Source organism: Branchiostoma belcheri, unplaced genomic scaffold (genome assembly GCF_001625305.1).
Source record: "Branchiostoma belcheri isolate BF01 breed outbred unplaced genomic scaffold, Haploidv18h27 scaffold6, whole genome shotgun sequence".
NCBI classification, from domain to species: domain Eukaryota; kingdom Metazoa; phylum Chordata; class Leptocardii; order Amphioxiformes; family Branchiostomatidae; genus Branchiostoma; species Branchiostoma belcheri.
The window spans coordinates 2,546,466-2,559,730 of record NW_017804242.1 but is presented as its reverse complement, the minus strand read 5'-3'; the positions used below and the strand labels follow the sequence as shown (position 1 = coordinate 2,559,730).

Here is a 13,265-nt window from a genome sequence, read left to right as displayed (position 1 = left end):
TTTCACACCCCATTACCCCTTATTAATCCCTGCTCAAACCCAGGAGGACAGGCTCCCAGGAGGACTGCAGTGGTACTGTTACAGCAGAGTGGGAGTTACTGTTTGCTTTGTTACAGGATTAAATTTCTAATTGTAAGGATTAGGTGCAGAGGCTGCACTCAGTCCAAATCTTGAAGTTCCAAAGTAGACTAAACGGAAATGGGTTTCACATTCTCTTCAGAGTCAAGTTGGAGTTCAAGTGTAACATCTGGCACAGGTTCTCCAGCACAGGGCTGGGGTGTATTTCAGATTGAAGTTTAAAGTCAGATGCAGTCATTTCAAACATTTGAACTCTTTACTGTACTTCTAGGTTAATACCCTTTTTGTTGCAAGGCTGTGAAGTAATTTATTGAAAAAGTAAATGGTTATCATGATATTGATAGTATGATGATGACAAACCTATGAATATTTCAACTTGAAGCCTTCCCCCACTGAGACCCTGTTCATACCAGACTTATATTTAGCGGTTTCAACCGGTTTTTCAAAAACCGGTTTTTATTTAACCTGGTGTGAACGCAAATTAACCGGTTTTTTAGGGGTTTAAATCCGATTTTCAAAAACCACCTCGGGAGGTGGTTTTTTAAGGGTTTTTGAGGGGTTTTTCCACCGAAAAACCTGGTCTGAACGCTAAGGGTTTATTGAACCGGTTTTTGCGTCATAATTCCGGGGTCACGGGGTCAGCATCCTGGCCGTGGACGATCTAAAGCTTTTTTATGGCGTGTTTTGACCAATTTGAGTTCGTTTCCACTGTTTTCCCACGGTTTCTGTTAATTTTGAGATCGATGGAATCAGCATACGCAACCGCAGACGCTCCTGATACTTATTTATGTATTTGTGGAGAGCTGGACTCGCCGAATTTGACAAAGCTGGGGGGGGGTGCTCTAACAAAACAAACATGTTGGAGGAACCTGGTTTATTTAAGGATCAGTGCCACAGTAAAAGGTAATGAACATGAAGACGGTATACAAGAAGGCGACAGCAATCGGAAGAGCGGGAGGAACGGTTATTCAAACTGCGTCATGCCCGATTAATTGGATATTCACCGGACAGGATTTTTACAAAACCGGTTATGAAAAGTCTGGTATGAACGCTAAGGGTTTTAACCAGGTTTTCCTCCGCTTATTATTTAGCGGTTTCAACCGGTTTTTAAAAGTCTAGTATGAATGGGATCTGAGTGGCAAATGGTTGATTAATTGATTGATTGATTCATTGATTGAATCTCAATCTTTCAGGTCAGATGGAGGAGACAACTGTGTGGGACCTAGGAGGAATTACAGGTCCTGCAATATACAGGTACGGACAAATGATAATGTTTCAACATCGTATGTTGTAGTCTTTGCTATTGCTGAAAAGAAATGAATGTGACCATCTAATTTTGTCCAGCAAGGATGACTTTTCCCCGTTCACAAGATTCCCTTCCTGTAGGTAGTATTCATGGCTATTGCTCTTGCTAATTACAAAACTTTTTGTCTGTCTTTGAAGTTTGGCAAATATTTGGTCCATCCAGCGTGTCTTCATTAGTCTGTGCCATCAGATGGCATGCTCCACATGTAGCCACAGTCTGGTGGCTGTGCAAATGTTTTGGTCTGACTGTAGAATATGTACTCAGAAACCTCTTCAGAGGCACTCATGGAGGGACCTGACGGCAGAAGGGTACTGATCCAACAATACAGTGCCAGAAGGCTATGTTACAGTAAATATTCATTCCCATCCCCGTATGTAAGAATGTGCAGAACAAATGAGATTACTTGAGGTGATTAGAAGAACCTTCAAGTCAGTCTAGCGGATGCAGGGTTGGAAGTTGGTGTTTGCTAAACAAATGTCTGTTTCTACTAAAGAGAGCCCACACAAATAGCAGTGCAAATTATCCCTTCAGGCGTGTGTATATCTGTGTGCTGTTTGTTTGGACATGTCTGCCAATGGGAAAAGCATACACAAGATGTTTCCAGTGCATGCTGATCCTATGTCACATAAAAGGATAAGTTTCATATTTATTTGTCCAGTGTGAATAAAATCTGCATTCTTTGTAGGGGTGAGGACTCACGTTCCTTGTGCAAAGTCTGACTTTGTTGTAAATGACTTCACTTACAGAGAAAATGTCTCATAAACTGAGTTCATTGCCCTAACCACAGTTAATCATTGTGAACACTTGAAGCAAAAACAAGTAGGTTGAGAAGGCAAATGTAAGTTCAGCAACAATATAGGATACGCTACCTGGCATCTTTCACACTGCAAACTTGGTTTTTCTGCAAGAAACACAGCATTGGGGAGCCACATGACATTGTCATTTTTTATATTTTAAAAGAAGGTTTGCCTTCTTCATCTTCCCCACGAAGTTACATTGTAAGCAATGCCAGACCAAGTTTAATGTTACATGACCTTGAAAGGCTTAACCATGATTCCTGTTGTGTTAGCTGGTACATCTGCAAGTTAATGCCAGTTTCTTATCTTCCTGTTCTCTTGAAGGACTGTCCAGAGGGTTCTAAAGAGTTCCGTGCGGAGCAGTGCTCCCAGTACGATGATGTGGCATTTGAAGGGAGGTTCTTCACGTGGGTCCCCTATTTGGGAGGTAAGTCTTTAATCTCGTAGCAGATGTTGGGTCCAGGTCAATGTTTTACTTGTTTTTACTCTTATGTATACCTCTTTTGTGTTTTCTCTCCTTCCCCTTCCCTTCCACTAGAAAGAGATGTGAAAAGCCTAAAAAATATGCATAAATCACTGACCTGGACCCTACATCTGCTTTGACTTTGAGATTAGTAAGTCCCAACTTTTCATTGACAGATGTAGGTCAACATTTTCCTAGCCAACAGGCAGGCCTGTACCATGGAGATGGTCTCAGCAGAAATCTGCCACTTTGTCAGTGATGGATAAAGATCCTAATTTGACTTAAAACCAGTCAGTCCAACATTTGAGCATTAGAGGTGGCATATACAATGTCCCCTCCCTCTGTTTTGTTTGGCTGTTGCTTGGGGCTAAACACGGTTCAAAGAACTGCCCAATAATAACAGTGGCTTTTGAGCATTTATGGTTCTCATAATCAACTCGTGAAGACTCGTCAGAATAGCAGTAATCACCTTTGGCCTTCGTTAGTGGCTATTTGATTGCGTGTAATGATGGTTAGAAGTAGAGGACCATACATGTGTGAGACAGATGTGTTTCTAGTAACTCTGTATAATGACCATAACTTTTACCTCACTGCTTGATCTGGGATCACGTGTATTACACTGATTGGGAGTGTATCCTTTGAGTACACTGAAGAAAACTTTTGTGTGGCATATATGATATATTGTACTCTTTCTTTTTGTTATACTGTACATGAAGGCTGTACAAGCAATTGCATAACTTTCAATTTCAGGAACATAAAGTGTGTTTTCAGTTCCCAAGTACGGGTACAAAAGGTTTATAAAACAGTATCAATCCATTTTGAACTGATCAAACTTAACAAATTTGCCAGGTAAGTGCTGGAACAAAGACAAGCATAACTGACTGTGAGCTCAAGGAGGATTATGTGCCTGCTAAGATGTTACGGTACTGGTCCTAAGTAATGTGACAGGTGCATAGCAGCACGTCTCAAGGACCTGGGAACAACCAGGGAAGCACAAGAACAAAAGATGCCTTCCTGACTACCATCTAGAGTTTGAGATGGAAATGCCACTCATACCATGATAGGATCAGTACATTTCATCTCACCATCCTTCAGTGACCGTCTTCCGCCAGCTTTTGCAACATTGCTAGTCCTCAGACAAACAGAGAGTTTGTAAGTGGCTTTGGATCTGGGCAGAAGGAACAAAGAAGAGTCCTTAAAATAACACCCTGTTTCCTGAGCTAGTGAGAACCTTAAATACAACTTCAAAGGAACAACAGATCAGGCTACCACTGGGATTTTAAGCCTTTAAACCAATATTGTACTAATCTTTTATGATCTGTTTGTGTGAGGTTTTGGTGTTGTAAGCCAGGAATTACAATGATTGCAGATGGCATCAGGACATGTTACAGTCTGCAAAGCCTCCGGAATCCTGTAATATGTTTGTCTACCTTCTGGTGGGACTTGATGTTTTGAAAAAAACAGATACTGCTTGAATTACATATGCAAGTTGCATTAGGTAGGTCAAGTCCAAATATGGCTCAGGATAGATGTTACCATCTGGTCTATTTCAGTGCCTTAGATCTTTCATAAGAGGAGAACTTTTATGTGTAGTTTTGCTCTGTCGCAGACATAAACAATTGTAACAAAGCATAAAGGATGTAAATGTGTCTTGCTTATATAAGGCTAGAGATCTGCCATTACAAAGTCTCAAAATGACCAATCGTGTAAAGTATACTATTGAGGACTTGTTCTAAAACTCATTGTTCAGACACAGAAATGTAAGCCTTAAAAATGATGTTGACTATGCTCCTATCATGATTTCATTCCAGATACCAGATGATCATTTTGTGAGCTACAGGTCATGTTAATGGAATTTAAAGACAAATTTATTAGCTTAATTTGAGCCCAAGAGCACTGTGTATCAGTGTGCTGACAGTGCAAATTTGCCCTTGGCTATTGGGCAGTTGATGACAGTTTGGTCCCAACTGTTTGTGATAGGCCACACGATTGACTGATAAAAGAGGGTGATGTTGACTCAAGCAGGCAGTCCTATTTTGAGTGAAATCAATCCCCTTAACTTCCAGCATGGTCAGACTAATTGAAATAGTTACACATTACTATTGTAAAAAAATGGATGAGAGATACTGGTAGCAAGAAATCATGGCCAGACTGTTAACTTGAGTCAATCATGTTGAATACTAGTACATTGGCTTGAAACTACTTAGTATAGTAGGAGGTCCTTGAAAGCTTTGAAAGTCAAGGAGCTGTACAGTTACTTTTGAAATGTCTTTAGACAAGATTTTAACGATTCCGGATTTTGGTGATTACCCTGTTACAGTGGCATGTTTTGTAAGGCAAGTGTAGGTGTAGGTGTCACATTCCTTCAGCCCACAGAAAGATGGTTGAGAAACCACTGGATACCAGGCAAAGAATGTAACACATAATTATACACCTACACTTGTTTTACAAAACATGCCACAGTCACTGGAAAAGCTTTTACACAGATTCACTTGACGGTTACATTCCTGTGTGTGTGTGTGTGTGTCAGCTTTCCACAGGCTAGGCTGTCTGTTGTCATTCCTTTAATTGTTGTAAATGGCAAGTCAAGGGTGAGACTCTGGAGCCTCCTTGGAACAACATTTTGTACTTCCCAGTACTCCCTGTGGAGTGTGTGGGAAGGTCAGGTGTGGTACAGGGCAGCAGTACAAGGTCTCCCTGGTGGGTCTAATTGGAGGGAAAAGGTTTTCCAGGGGTCTTCTGTTGTCAGCACAGACTCATTAAAGCCCATTGCCATGAAGTAGCCGTGATATTGAAAGTTAAACAGTATTTACAGTAATGCATGTAATTTGTGCTTCAGCCCCTAACAGATGTGAGCTGAACTGCATGCCTAAAGGTGAGAACTTCTACTACAGACACGAGGAGAAGGTGGTGGATGGAACCAAATGTGACCTGGACAGTCTGGATGTCTGTGTGGATGGCATCTGTCAGGTAAGACAATCACTAACAAGGACACAGTGTACTGCAGATAACTACCATAAAATACCTATTGACAATTGTTTTCTCTTTGTTATTCCCCATGTTATCTAATCCTGTCAGATACGGTAACCATATTTGATATAGCATGTGAAATGTATATAACTTGTGACATTTGCACTCTTCCAGGGTGTAGGGTGTGACTACATGCTGGGGTCTAATGCCCAGGAGGACAAGTGTCGTGAGTGTGGAGGAGATGGGAGCAGCTGTAAGGCTGTGAAAGGGTTGTTCAGCATCAGGAACATTCCAGTTGGTATGTTACAAGTTTTAAGGTTCAGTTAGAGGTAAAATGTCCAATTTTTTTCAGTGCAATGCAGGTATTTCATGGAACTAGATTTCTTGATAGGAACTGTCTTCTAAATGCATGGACTGGTATTAAATCTCACTTGACATGTTAACACTAGTTGAGACCTTTAACTGGTCATTGTATGGTCCGTTGGTTTTTAAAACTTGTGTACATAGATATGTTTTGTTTCCTTCACAGGTTACAATCAGTTCCTGGTCATTCCTGCTACTGCAACTAACATCAGGATTGAAGAGCTCAAAGCTTCGGACAACTTCCTGGGTGAGAACTTGTACTTAATTGGGAGTCTGTCCTGGCTGTGCATACCTCATACCTATTTCATGGAAATGTATACAAAGTACCTATTGGTTACATTGTATTATTTGTTTTTGAAGACAGTTGTACATTTTCAATGTATGGTGGATGCGATGTTTGTTAAGACGAGGTAGCACTGAATCCCATTCATAGATGATTCAGACTGAATCTTACTTTCCTTTTCCTCCAGCTGTGAGAAATGCCAGTGGACATTATTACATCAATGGTGGCTGGCACATTGACTATGCCCAGCCCTTCACTGTGGCAGGAACCATTGTTCACTATGAGAGGAAGACTGAAGCCTACAGGGAACCTGAGATCATCCGAGCTCTGGGACCAATCACTGAGCCACTGTACATCGATGTGAGTTTGTTTGAATGATTTTTCTACACCAATAATGGCTGTGAAATTATCATGATTTTCGGAGAGTGTAAAGCTAGTTATTCAAAAGGTTCCCAAAGAAGGTCAGAAATGAAGTGTTGTGTTGATATATTCAAGTTGCAGATGGAAACGTGCTGTCAAAGTGCTGTTCAGGTTTAGCTGTATTTTGGGCAGACCAGAATGACTTACAGCAGGGTCGTCAACAGTTACTGACCATTTTGCGTGACTGCAACTGTACACAAAAACACTTCCTAAAGGTAGAGTCATGTGTTATGATACCAAATAGTCATCATATAAAACTTCCCTTGAATTATTTCCTCTTTCTTTTTCTATGTCAGCTGATCACCCAGGAGAAGAACCACGGTGTGAAGTATGAGTACTACATCCCTAAGGACATCCAGGACCCCACACAGCACAACTTCACATGGATATATGGGTCATGGGGAGAGTGTAGTACACCTTGTGGGGGAGGTAGGTTCCTTCCTAATTTGTTTTTAAAAGTTGACCACTAGTCTTCTCCAAAATTAACGGTCTGTTGCCAGGTCAGATCAATAATTTTTTTTAATGTATAGCTTTTCCATCTAATGACCTTATGGTTGAATAATTTGAATCTTTTATTCTAATTAGTGGTTATAGAAAGAGTTGGATGTCCTTGTGTGACCCTAAATAATGCCTGAAACAAAGTTGGTTGGAGAGGATCTGACTGAAAATATGAATGACAGAGATGTACATTTGTATGGGGGTGAACTTGCATGGATGGATAATGATGACAATAACATATTGAATCATTCTCCACTCCAAATCTTTCATCTTCATTTTCCTGACTGTTACACTGATATACAGTGTATCCACTCTTCCTGTCATGTTGATATTGTTGCTCTCTAGGATACCAGTTGAGGAGTGTGTCCTGCTCCAGAGGGAATCAGGTAGCATTTGACTACCAGTGTCCCCCCAGCCAGCAGCCTCCCAACAACAGGACATGTAACTCACACCCATGTCAGCCCAGGTGAGTAGCATCAAATGACAGAAACTGGCAGATATGGTGAGTGTGATCACATGTGGTCTTACCTAAAGGCACTTCAATGGATAGCACTTCAGCACCAAGGAGAGTGCAGTTGGGATTGGGTTTCCATGCCTTGCTTTGTTTTTGTGCAGATTGTGATCAATAATGTTTGTTGTTATGAAATAAAGACTAAACTGTACCTTCCAACACTAGGTATAGAATTGGGACTTACCTCAAGTTTTCGGTTGACTCCAATGACCTTGTTCACGGAATGGACCTGTCTACTCTTGGAACGTGACGTCAGAGACACAAGTTATCTGGCACGTATGACCCGCTACTACGGTCACGTGTCTCTGACGTCACGTTCCAAGAGTAGACGGGTCCATTCTGTGAACAAGGTTGATGGAGTCAACCGAAAATTTGGGGTAAGTCCCAATTCTATACCTATTTATTTATTTATTTATTTATTAGAATTTTCCAGACAACTGGATGGGAGGAAAAGTGTTGGAAGGTACAGTTTAGTCTTTATTTCATAATGATTTGTACCAACACAGATGAACTTTCATGCTAATGTTTGTTGTTGTTCCCTAGATGGTACATAGGAGAGTGGGGTCCCTGCTCCAAGTCCTGTGAAGGAGGCTTCCAAACAAGACTGGTGTTCTGTGAACAGGTTTGTATAACCAGCTGCAAATCCCTGAAAATTTCATGATTTCTACCCTAGCTGCTTGGAGGTTATAACAATGCCCCATTCCTTGTCTAACATGACTACTTACATGTATATCTGAAGGCCTTGAGACATGGGATTCCTGAGCATGTGGATGACACGGTCTGTAAACAGAGCATCGGGTCCAAACCAGGCTTCAAACAACAGTGTAACCTGCACGAGTGTCCTGAATGGAAGGTTGGCGAGTGGTCACAGGTTAGATATTACTGTTATTCTGTTTATAATACTTAAATCGTGTGTTAGTTGTTCTCATGCCCCACAGAGATCTGATTTATGTCATTTGGAACCACTCAAGAACTTGCCATACATTGTACCAGTCCTGGTACAATTTTTGTGCAATAAAGTTTGATTTTATTTTTTATGATAAGTAGCCTATATCTCACTACCTTTGAATTATTAAGGTTGATATTTAAACAAAAAGGGTAGCCATCGAATTGATACTGGACTGAGTATATTTGTGACAATTTCCTCAACATACAACTGTTACAGTACAAACTCCTTCAGATGATACGTTTAAAAAAATATTTGCGAAGCACAATGAAATTCACATGTAAATCGGTGAGACTGTCTTAGTGACGTGGAAAGAATTCTGTAACCATCACTGTTGCATATTTCCCCACCAGTGTTCTCGTGTGTGTGGTTTTGGGAAGCAGACTCGTGAGGTGACCTGTGCTGCTCCTAACGAGGTGAACCGCTGTGACCCTGAGTCCAAACCTGAGACAGAGAAACCGTGTAACTCAGGACCCTGCCAGGGGGTGGAGTGGATGGTGTCTGAGTGGACAGAGGTAAACACTGGGAAAGCTACAAGGGCTAACTCTTGTGTGACCTCATATACCAAGTCAATACGTTTTTGTTGTTGCAGTGAAAGAGGATTATATATAGTTGTTTTGACATTGATAAATTCTTATCTATATTTTAAATTCATTTGGTCAAATGCCCTCATGACGACCTTTTGCTCATATAACATTGTAACTGTGTCTACAGTCATACATTCAGTCATAATTCACACATACACAGATGATAATGTAGAAAATTCAAGCAGTGTAAAAAGGTCACCCTATTTTATCTCATGCTTAGTGACCATAGGAAGAGCAGTAAAGCTTCAGGCCTGGACTTTCTGCAGCCTGTACAATGATCATCATCTTCATCACATGCATAGTGACCATAACCGGAAGGCTTCATGATACATGTATACAGGCTGACTTAAAGGGCTAACATTGTTTTCCAGTGTACTGACTCGTGTGATGAGGGCATGTCCTCCCGCAGCCTGTACTGCTCCAGCCAGGACGGACACCTGTATCCTGAGGAGATGTGCGACGCCTACCGCAAACCAGACAAGATGAAGAAGTGTGCGGCCTCACAGGAGTGTCTCCCACAGTGGCACGCCTCCCAGTGGAGCAAGGTCAGACATTTTCACCACATCATGTTAATGATGATTCTAATGAAGCAATGAAATGAAATTTACCCCTCAGTATGCATGAAATAGTGTTTCAGAGGGTCCCCACCCTATGTTTGGCCAAAATTTAGATATTGGATTGAGCCAGTGTTTGAGGAGAGCCACACCTCAGGCACAATAAAGATGCAACCACACTTGTCGAAAATAGTAGGGCCTGGTTCATTCTGGTGTGGATGCGTTAAATCTTACAGTCTGGTCTTGTGCAACTCGTACACAAAACTTGTGTGTTATGCCTAAAGATGGTTCATTGGTTATGCAAAACAAACAACAAACAGACCCTACCTTTAGAATCTGTCAGCCAGTGAGGTACAACATCCCCAGCATACAGAATCCTGACAGTACTGTTGTAATGTTTCAGTGTTCAGCTGAGTGTGGGGATGGTGTACAGACCAGGATGGTGATGTGTGCTGCCCTAGTGGGGAACTCCCTGCAGCTGCTGCAGGAGGAGCAGTGCTCCCAGGACGGCAGGTTTGACAGCATGAGGTCGTGCAAGGTCAAGGAGTGCCATGCCATGTGGTTTGCTGGACCCTGGAGTAAGGTATGGCATATTTGTCTTGGTAAGAAAAAACACAAGCCTGTCATCGCCCCAGGCTAAATGGGGGCACCTTGATTTGACAGCTTGGGATAACATTTATACAAGTTCTGGAACATCTGTGACCTCCTGCATCAAAGGGTAATGGTTGTCATTGCATGTGATAGACATGTATTGATATTACACTAAGAATGTGTTTGATTTTGGTTGGCCGTGCAAAGAATCATCTGAAAGCAATTTCTACTTTGTGTAATACTTCTGGAATCAGAATTGATTTACAATACGTTTTGCTTAGTCAATAACCATTGAAACGATCTAATTTTGAAAGCCAATTTACTTCTTACTGATAAATTTTTTTCTGAAAAGAAATGTATGGTATATATTAGTGTTATTTGCGTATTTTTGAGGTAAGTTCAATCACTGATCTATGATACTTAAACATTAGATGGTTATCCTGCCGAGCCAGACAGTTGTACTGTTCATTCTGTCTCCACCTGTAGTGCTCGCAGCTGTGTGATGGTGGTACCAGGAGAAGGGAGGTCATGTGCTTCTCTGATGGAAGGCTCGTCGACCAGTCCAACTGTGATGCAGGGAACAGGCCTGATGACACCGGGATCTGTAATGTCATCCCATGCACACAAGGTCTGTCATCACTGTCTTTGGCTGGTCTTAGTCATTTTCTAGTGATTCTTGTTTATTGCATGCATGCAGGATACTTCATATCAGCACTTTGCTACACTTACTCCTTAAACCTTTTAAAAGCCCTATATAGTTAAGACTTAGAGCCTGTCAGTTGAGAGCATCATTTCTTCCAGTCTTCTGAGTGCTCGAAGACTGTCTCCTTGTCAAGTATGCCTGTGTCAGTCTGCCCATTCTGTACTTCGTTTGGGTCTCTTTGCTGTCTTCTATTATGCTGTCTTTGCATCTTTTTCTTAGGCTTCCTTTTGATCCATTATCTGTTAGTTTGTATATTTTGAACAGTGCTACCCATGTAGTGTTAATTGATGCAGGTGTAATGAAGTCATTCTGTTTTCCAGCTGAAGCACCCAGGCTTGGCACAGATGGGTCTGGTCCTTCACAAGTCATAGACGGCTGTGGCTTCTCTGAGTTTGGCTGCTGCATGGACGGGTTCACTGCTGCAGAGGGACCCTTCAAGGCAGGCTGCCCACCTCTGGGGTGTGAGGGGTCGGAGTTTGGGTGCTGCCCAGACGGGAAAAGACCAGCTCAGGGTCCCGACAATCATGGATGCTCAGGTTTGTGCCAAAAAATCTGACATCAATTTTTAAGCTGAAAAAAATGCAACAGACCTCAATAGACAAAGACAGCAAGTGTTAGTACACTGTTGTAAGATTAAGTTTGATGTATGAATTAACCAACCAACCAGAACCAATACTGGATATCAGAAGATCTTTCTTTTTTCCCTCCCCATAGAAGATTGTACAGACACAGAACACGGCTGCTGCCCTGACGGCATTTCAGCAGCCACAGGACCATTTAACGAGGGCTGCCCTGACGAACAGCACAGTAACGTCATCATCCCCTGCGACCAGATGACGTTTGGGTGTTGTCCCGACGGCGTGACCGCTGCCTCTGGACTGAACCATCAGGGCTGTGAGGGGGAGAAGCCCTGCTGGACCACCGAGTTCGGCTGCTGTGCAGATGGAGAGACACCTGCAGGACCTCAGGATGAAGACTGTCCAGGTGGGCTGCTTGTTTCCTCATCACCCAAACATTATACTTTGTTATCAAAGCTAGCTCTTCATCAGTTCAATATGGAAGCCAATAAATGGAATATTAACATTTGCTGTTCCCAGTCTTGTGGGAGTTAGACATGATTGCATGTATCTGTCAAGTTAATCTTGTTGATTTCCAGTATCAAAATGTAAAGCATGTACTTGTAAGTAGTTGTGTAAGTTGATTTCTAATGGCCCTTTCTTTAACAAACTTGCAACCACATGGACTATGATGCTTTAGGATGTAATATACTGGGTCCCTTTTCAGCCTGTTAGTGTTACAACATGACCAATGTGTTTCAGTCTGTCTCTTTTGTTGTTCCCTGTAGAAGTTGACATTTGCCAGCTCCCCAGAGACATGGGTCCCTGTTCCCAGTGGGAAGAGGCTTGGTACTATGACAGCAACACCCAAAGCTGCACACAGTTTTGGTATGGATCGTGTGGGGGGAACGGCAACAGGTTCAAGAGCCAGCAGGAGTGTCCAGAATGCCTGTCAACTTAACCCAAAAGAGGGTAATGTCGTCAGCTTCTTCTGTTATTCCGTTGTGTAAACTCCTGTACTTGGACAAAAGGATACCAGTATTCTGTGTAGAAATGATGCTTTCTGGATTTTTTGGTTGCTTTCCTTTTTAGTGCATCTAAAGCCTCTTTTATTCTGTGACAAGTACCTCAAATATAATTTGTCAGATATGCACTTATGACCACTTGCTGACGGCTTATGTTTTGTGTGATCTTCAGTAGTTGTCTGGTCTGTTGAAGAAGTCTGCAGCACAGTGGAAAGTTTCATGCTGTAATGTTTTGTGCTGGAATGAAGTTTGATGGTGTTTGTTATTTCCGCTGGCTTGCAGTGATCTGTGTACAGCCTGCCGACCCGGCCGTGTTACGGTGCCTTCCGCAACTGGTACTACGAACAGTCGACCCAGGAGTGCAAGGAGTTTGTGTACGGTGGTTGCCAGGGGAACCAGAACAGGTTCTCCTCCTTGAAGGACTGCGTGGACCTGTGTGGTGGGGATGGTAAGGAAATAAATCAAACCGATCGCATCTACATATGCACTACAAGTCAAATGGCAATTGAGCCCTAAAGTTGTTTCAGTCAGTCCACCACTCAACAATACATCATTTTAGTACCACATGTCTATCTAGAGTAACAAGATAAACTTTTACCCAAAGAGGATAAAA

At 42.1% G+C, this 13,265-nt stretch overlaps 1 protein-coding gene across 1 annotated transcript in view; it reads left to right on the top strand.

Annotated features, from left to right (window-relative positions):
- LOC109482249 (papilin-like) overlaps positions 1 to 13,265 on the top strand; it is a 30,733-nt gene that overhangs the window by 7,677 nt on the left and 9,791 nt on the right. The window contains 20 exon segments of the mRNA XM_019784941.1: positions 1,240 to 1,332; positions 2,506 to 2,608; positions 5,484 to 5,614; positions 5,789 to 5,912; positions 6,144 to 6,224; positions 6,448 to 6,620; positions 6,977 to 7,109; positions 7,524 to 7,644; positions 8,233 to 8,311; positions 8,429 to 8,560; positions 8,989 to 9,150; positions 9,594 to 9,767; positions 10,180 to 10,359; positions 10,854 to 10,995; positions 11,391 to 11,606; positions 11,785 to 12,054; positions 12,416 to 12,567; positions 12,569 to 12,599; positions 12,935 to 12,959; positions 12,961 to 13,100. Coding sequence (XP_019640500.1) covers positions 1,240 to 1,332; positions 2,506 to 2,608; positions 5,484 to 5,614; positions 5,789 to 5,912; positions 6,144 to 6,224; positions 6,448 to 6,620; positions 6,977 to 7,109; positions 7,524 to 7,644; positions 8,233 to 8,311; positions 8,429 to 8,560; positions 8,989 to 9,150; positions 9,594 to 9,767; positions 10,180 to 10,359; positions 10,854 to 10,995; positions 11,391 to 11,606; positions 11,785 to 12,054; positions 12,416 to 12,567; positions 12,569 to 12,599; positions 12,935 to 12,959; positions 12,961 to 13,100 — 2,662 coding nt within the window.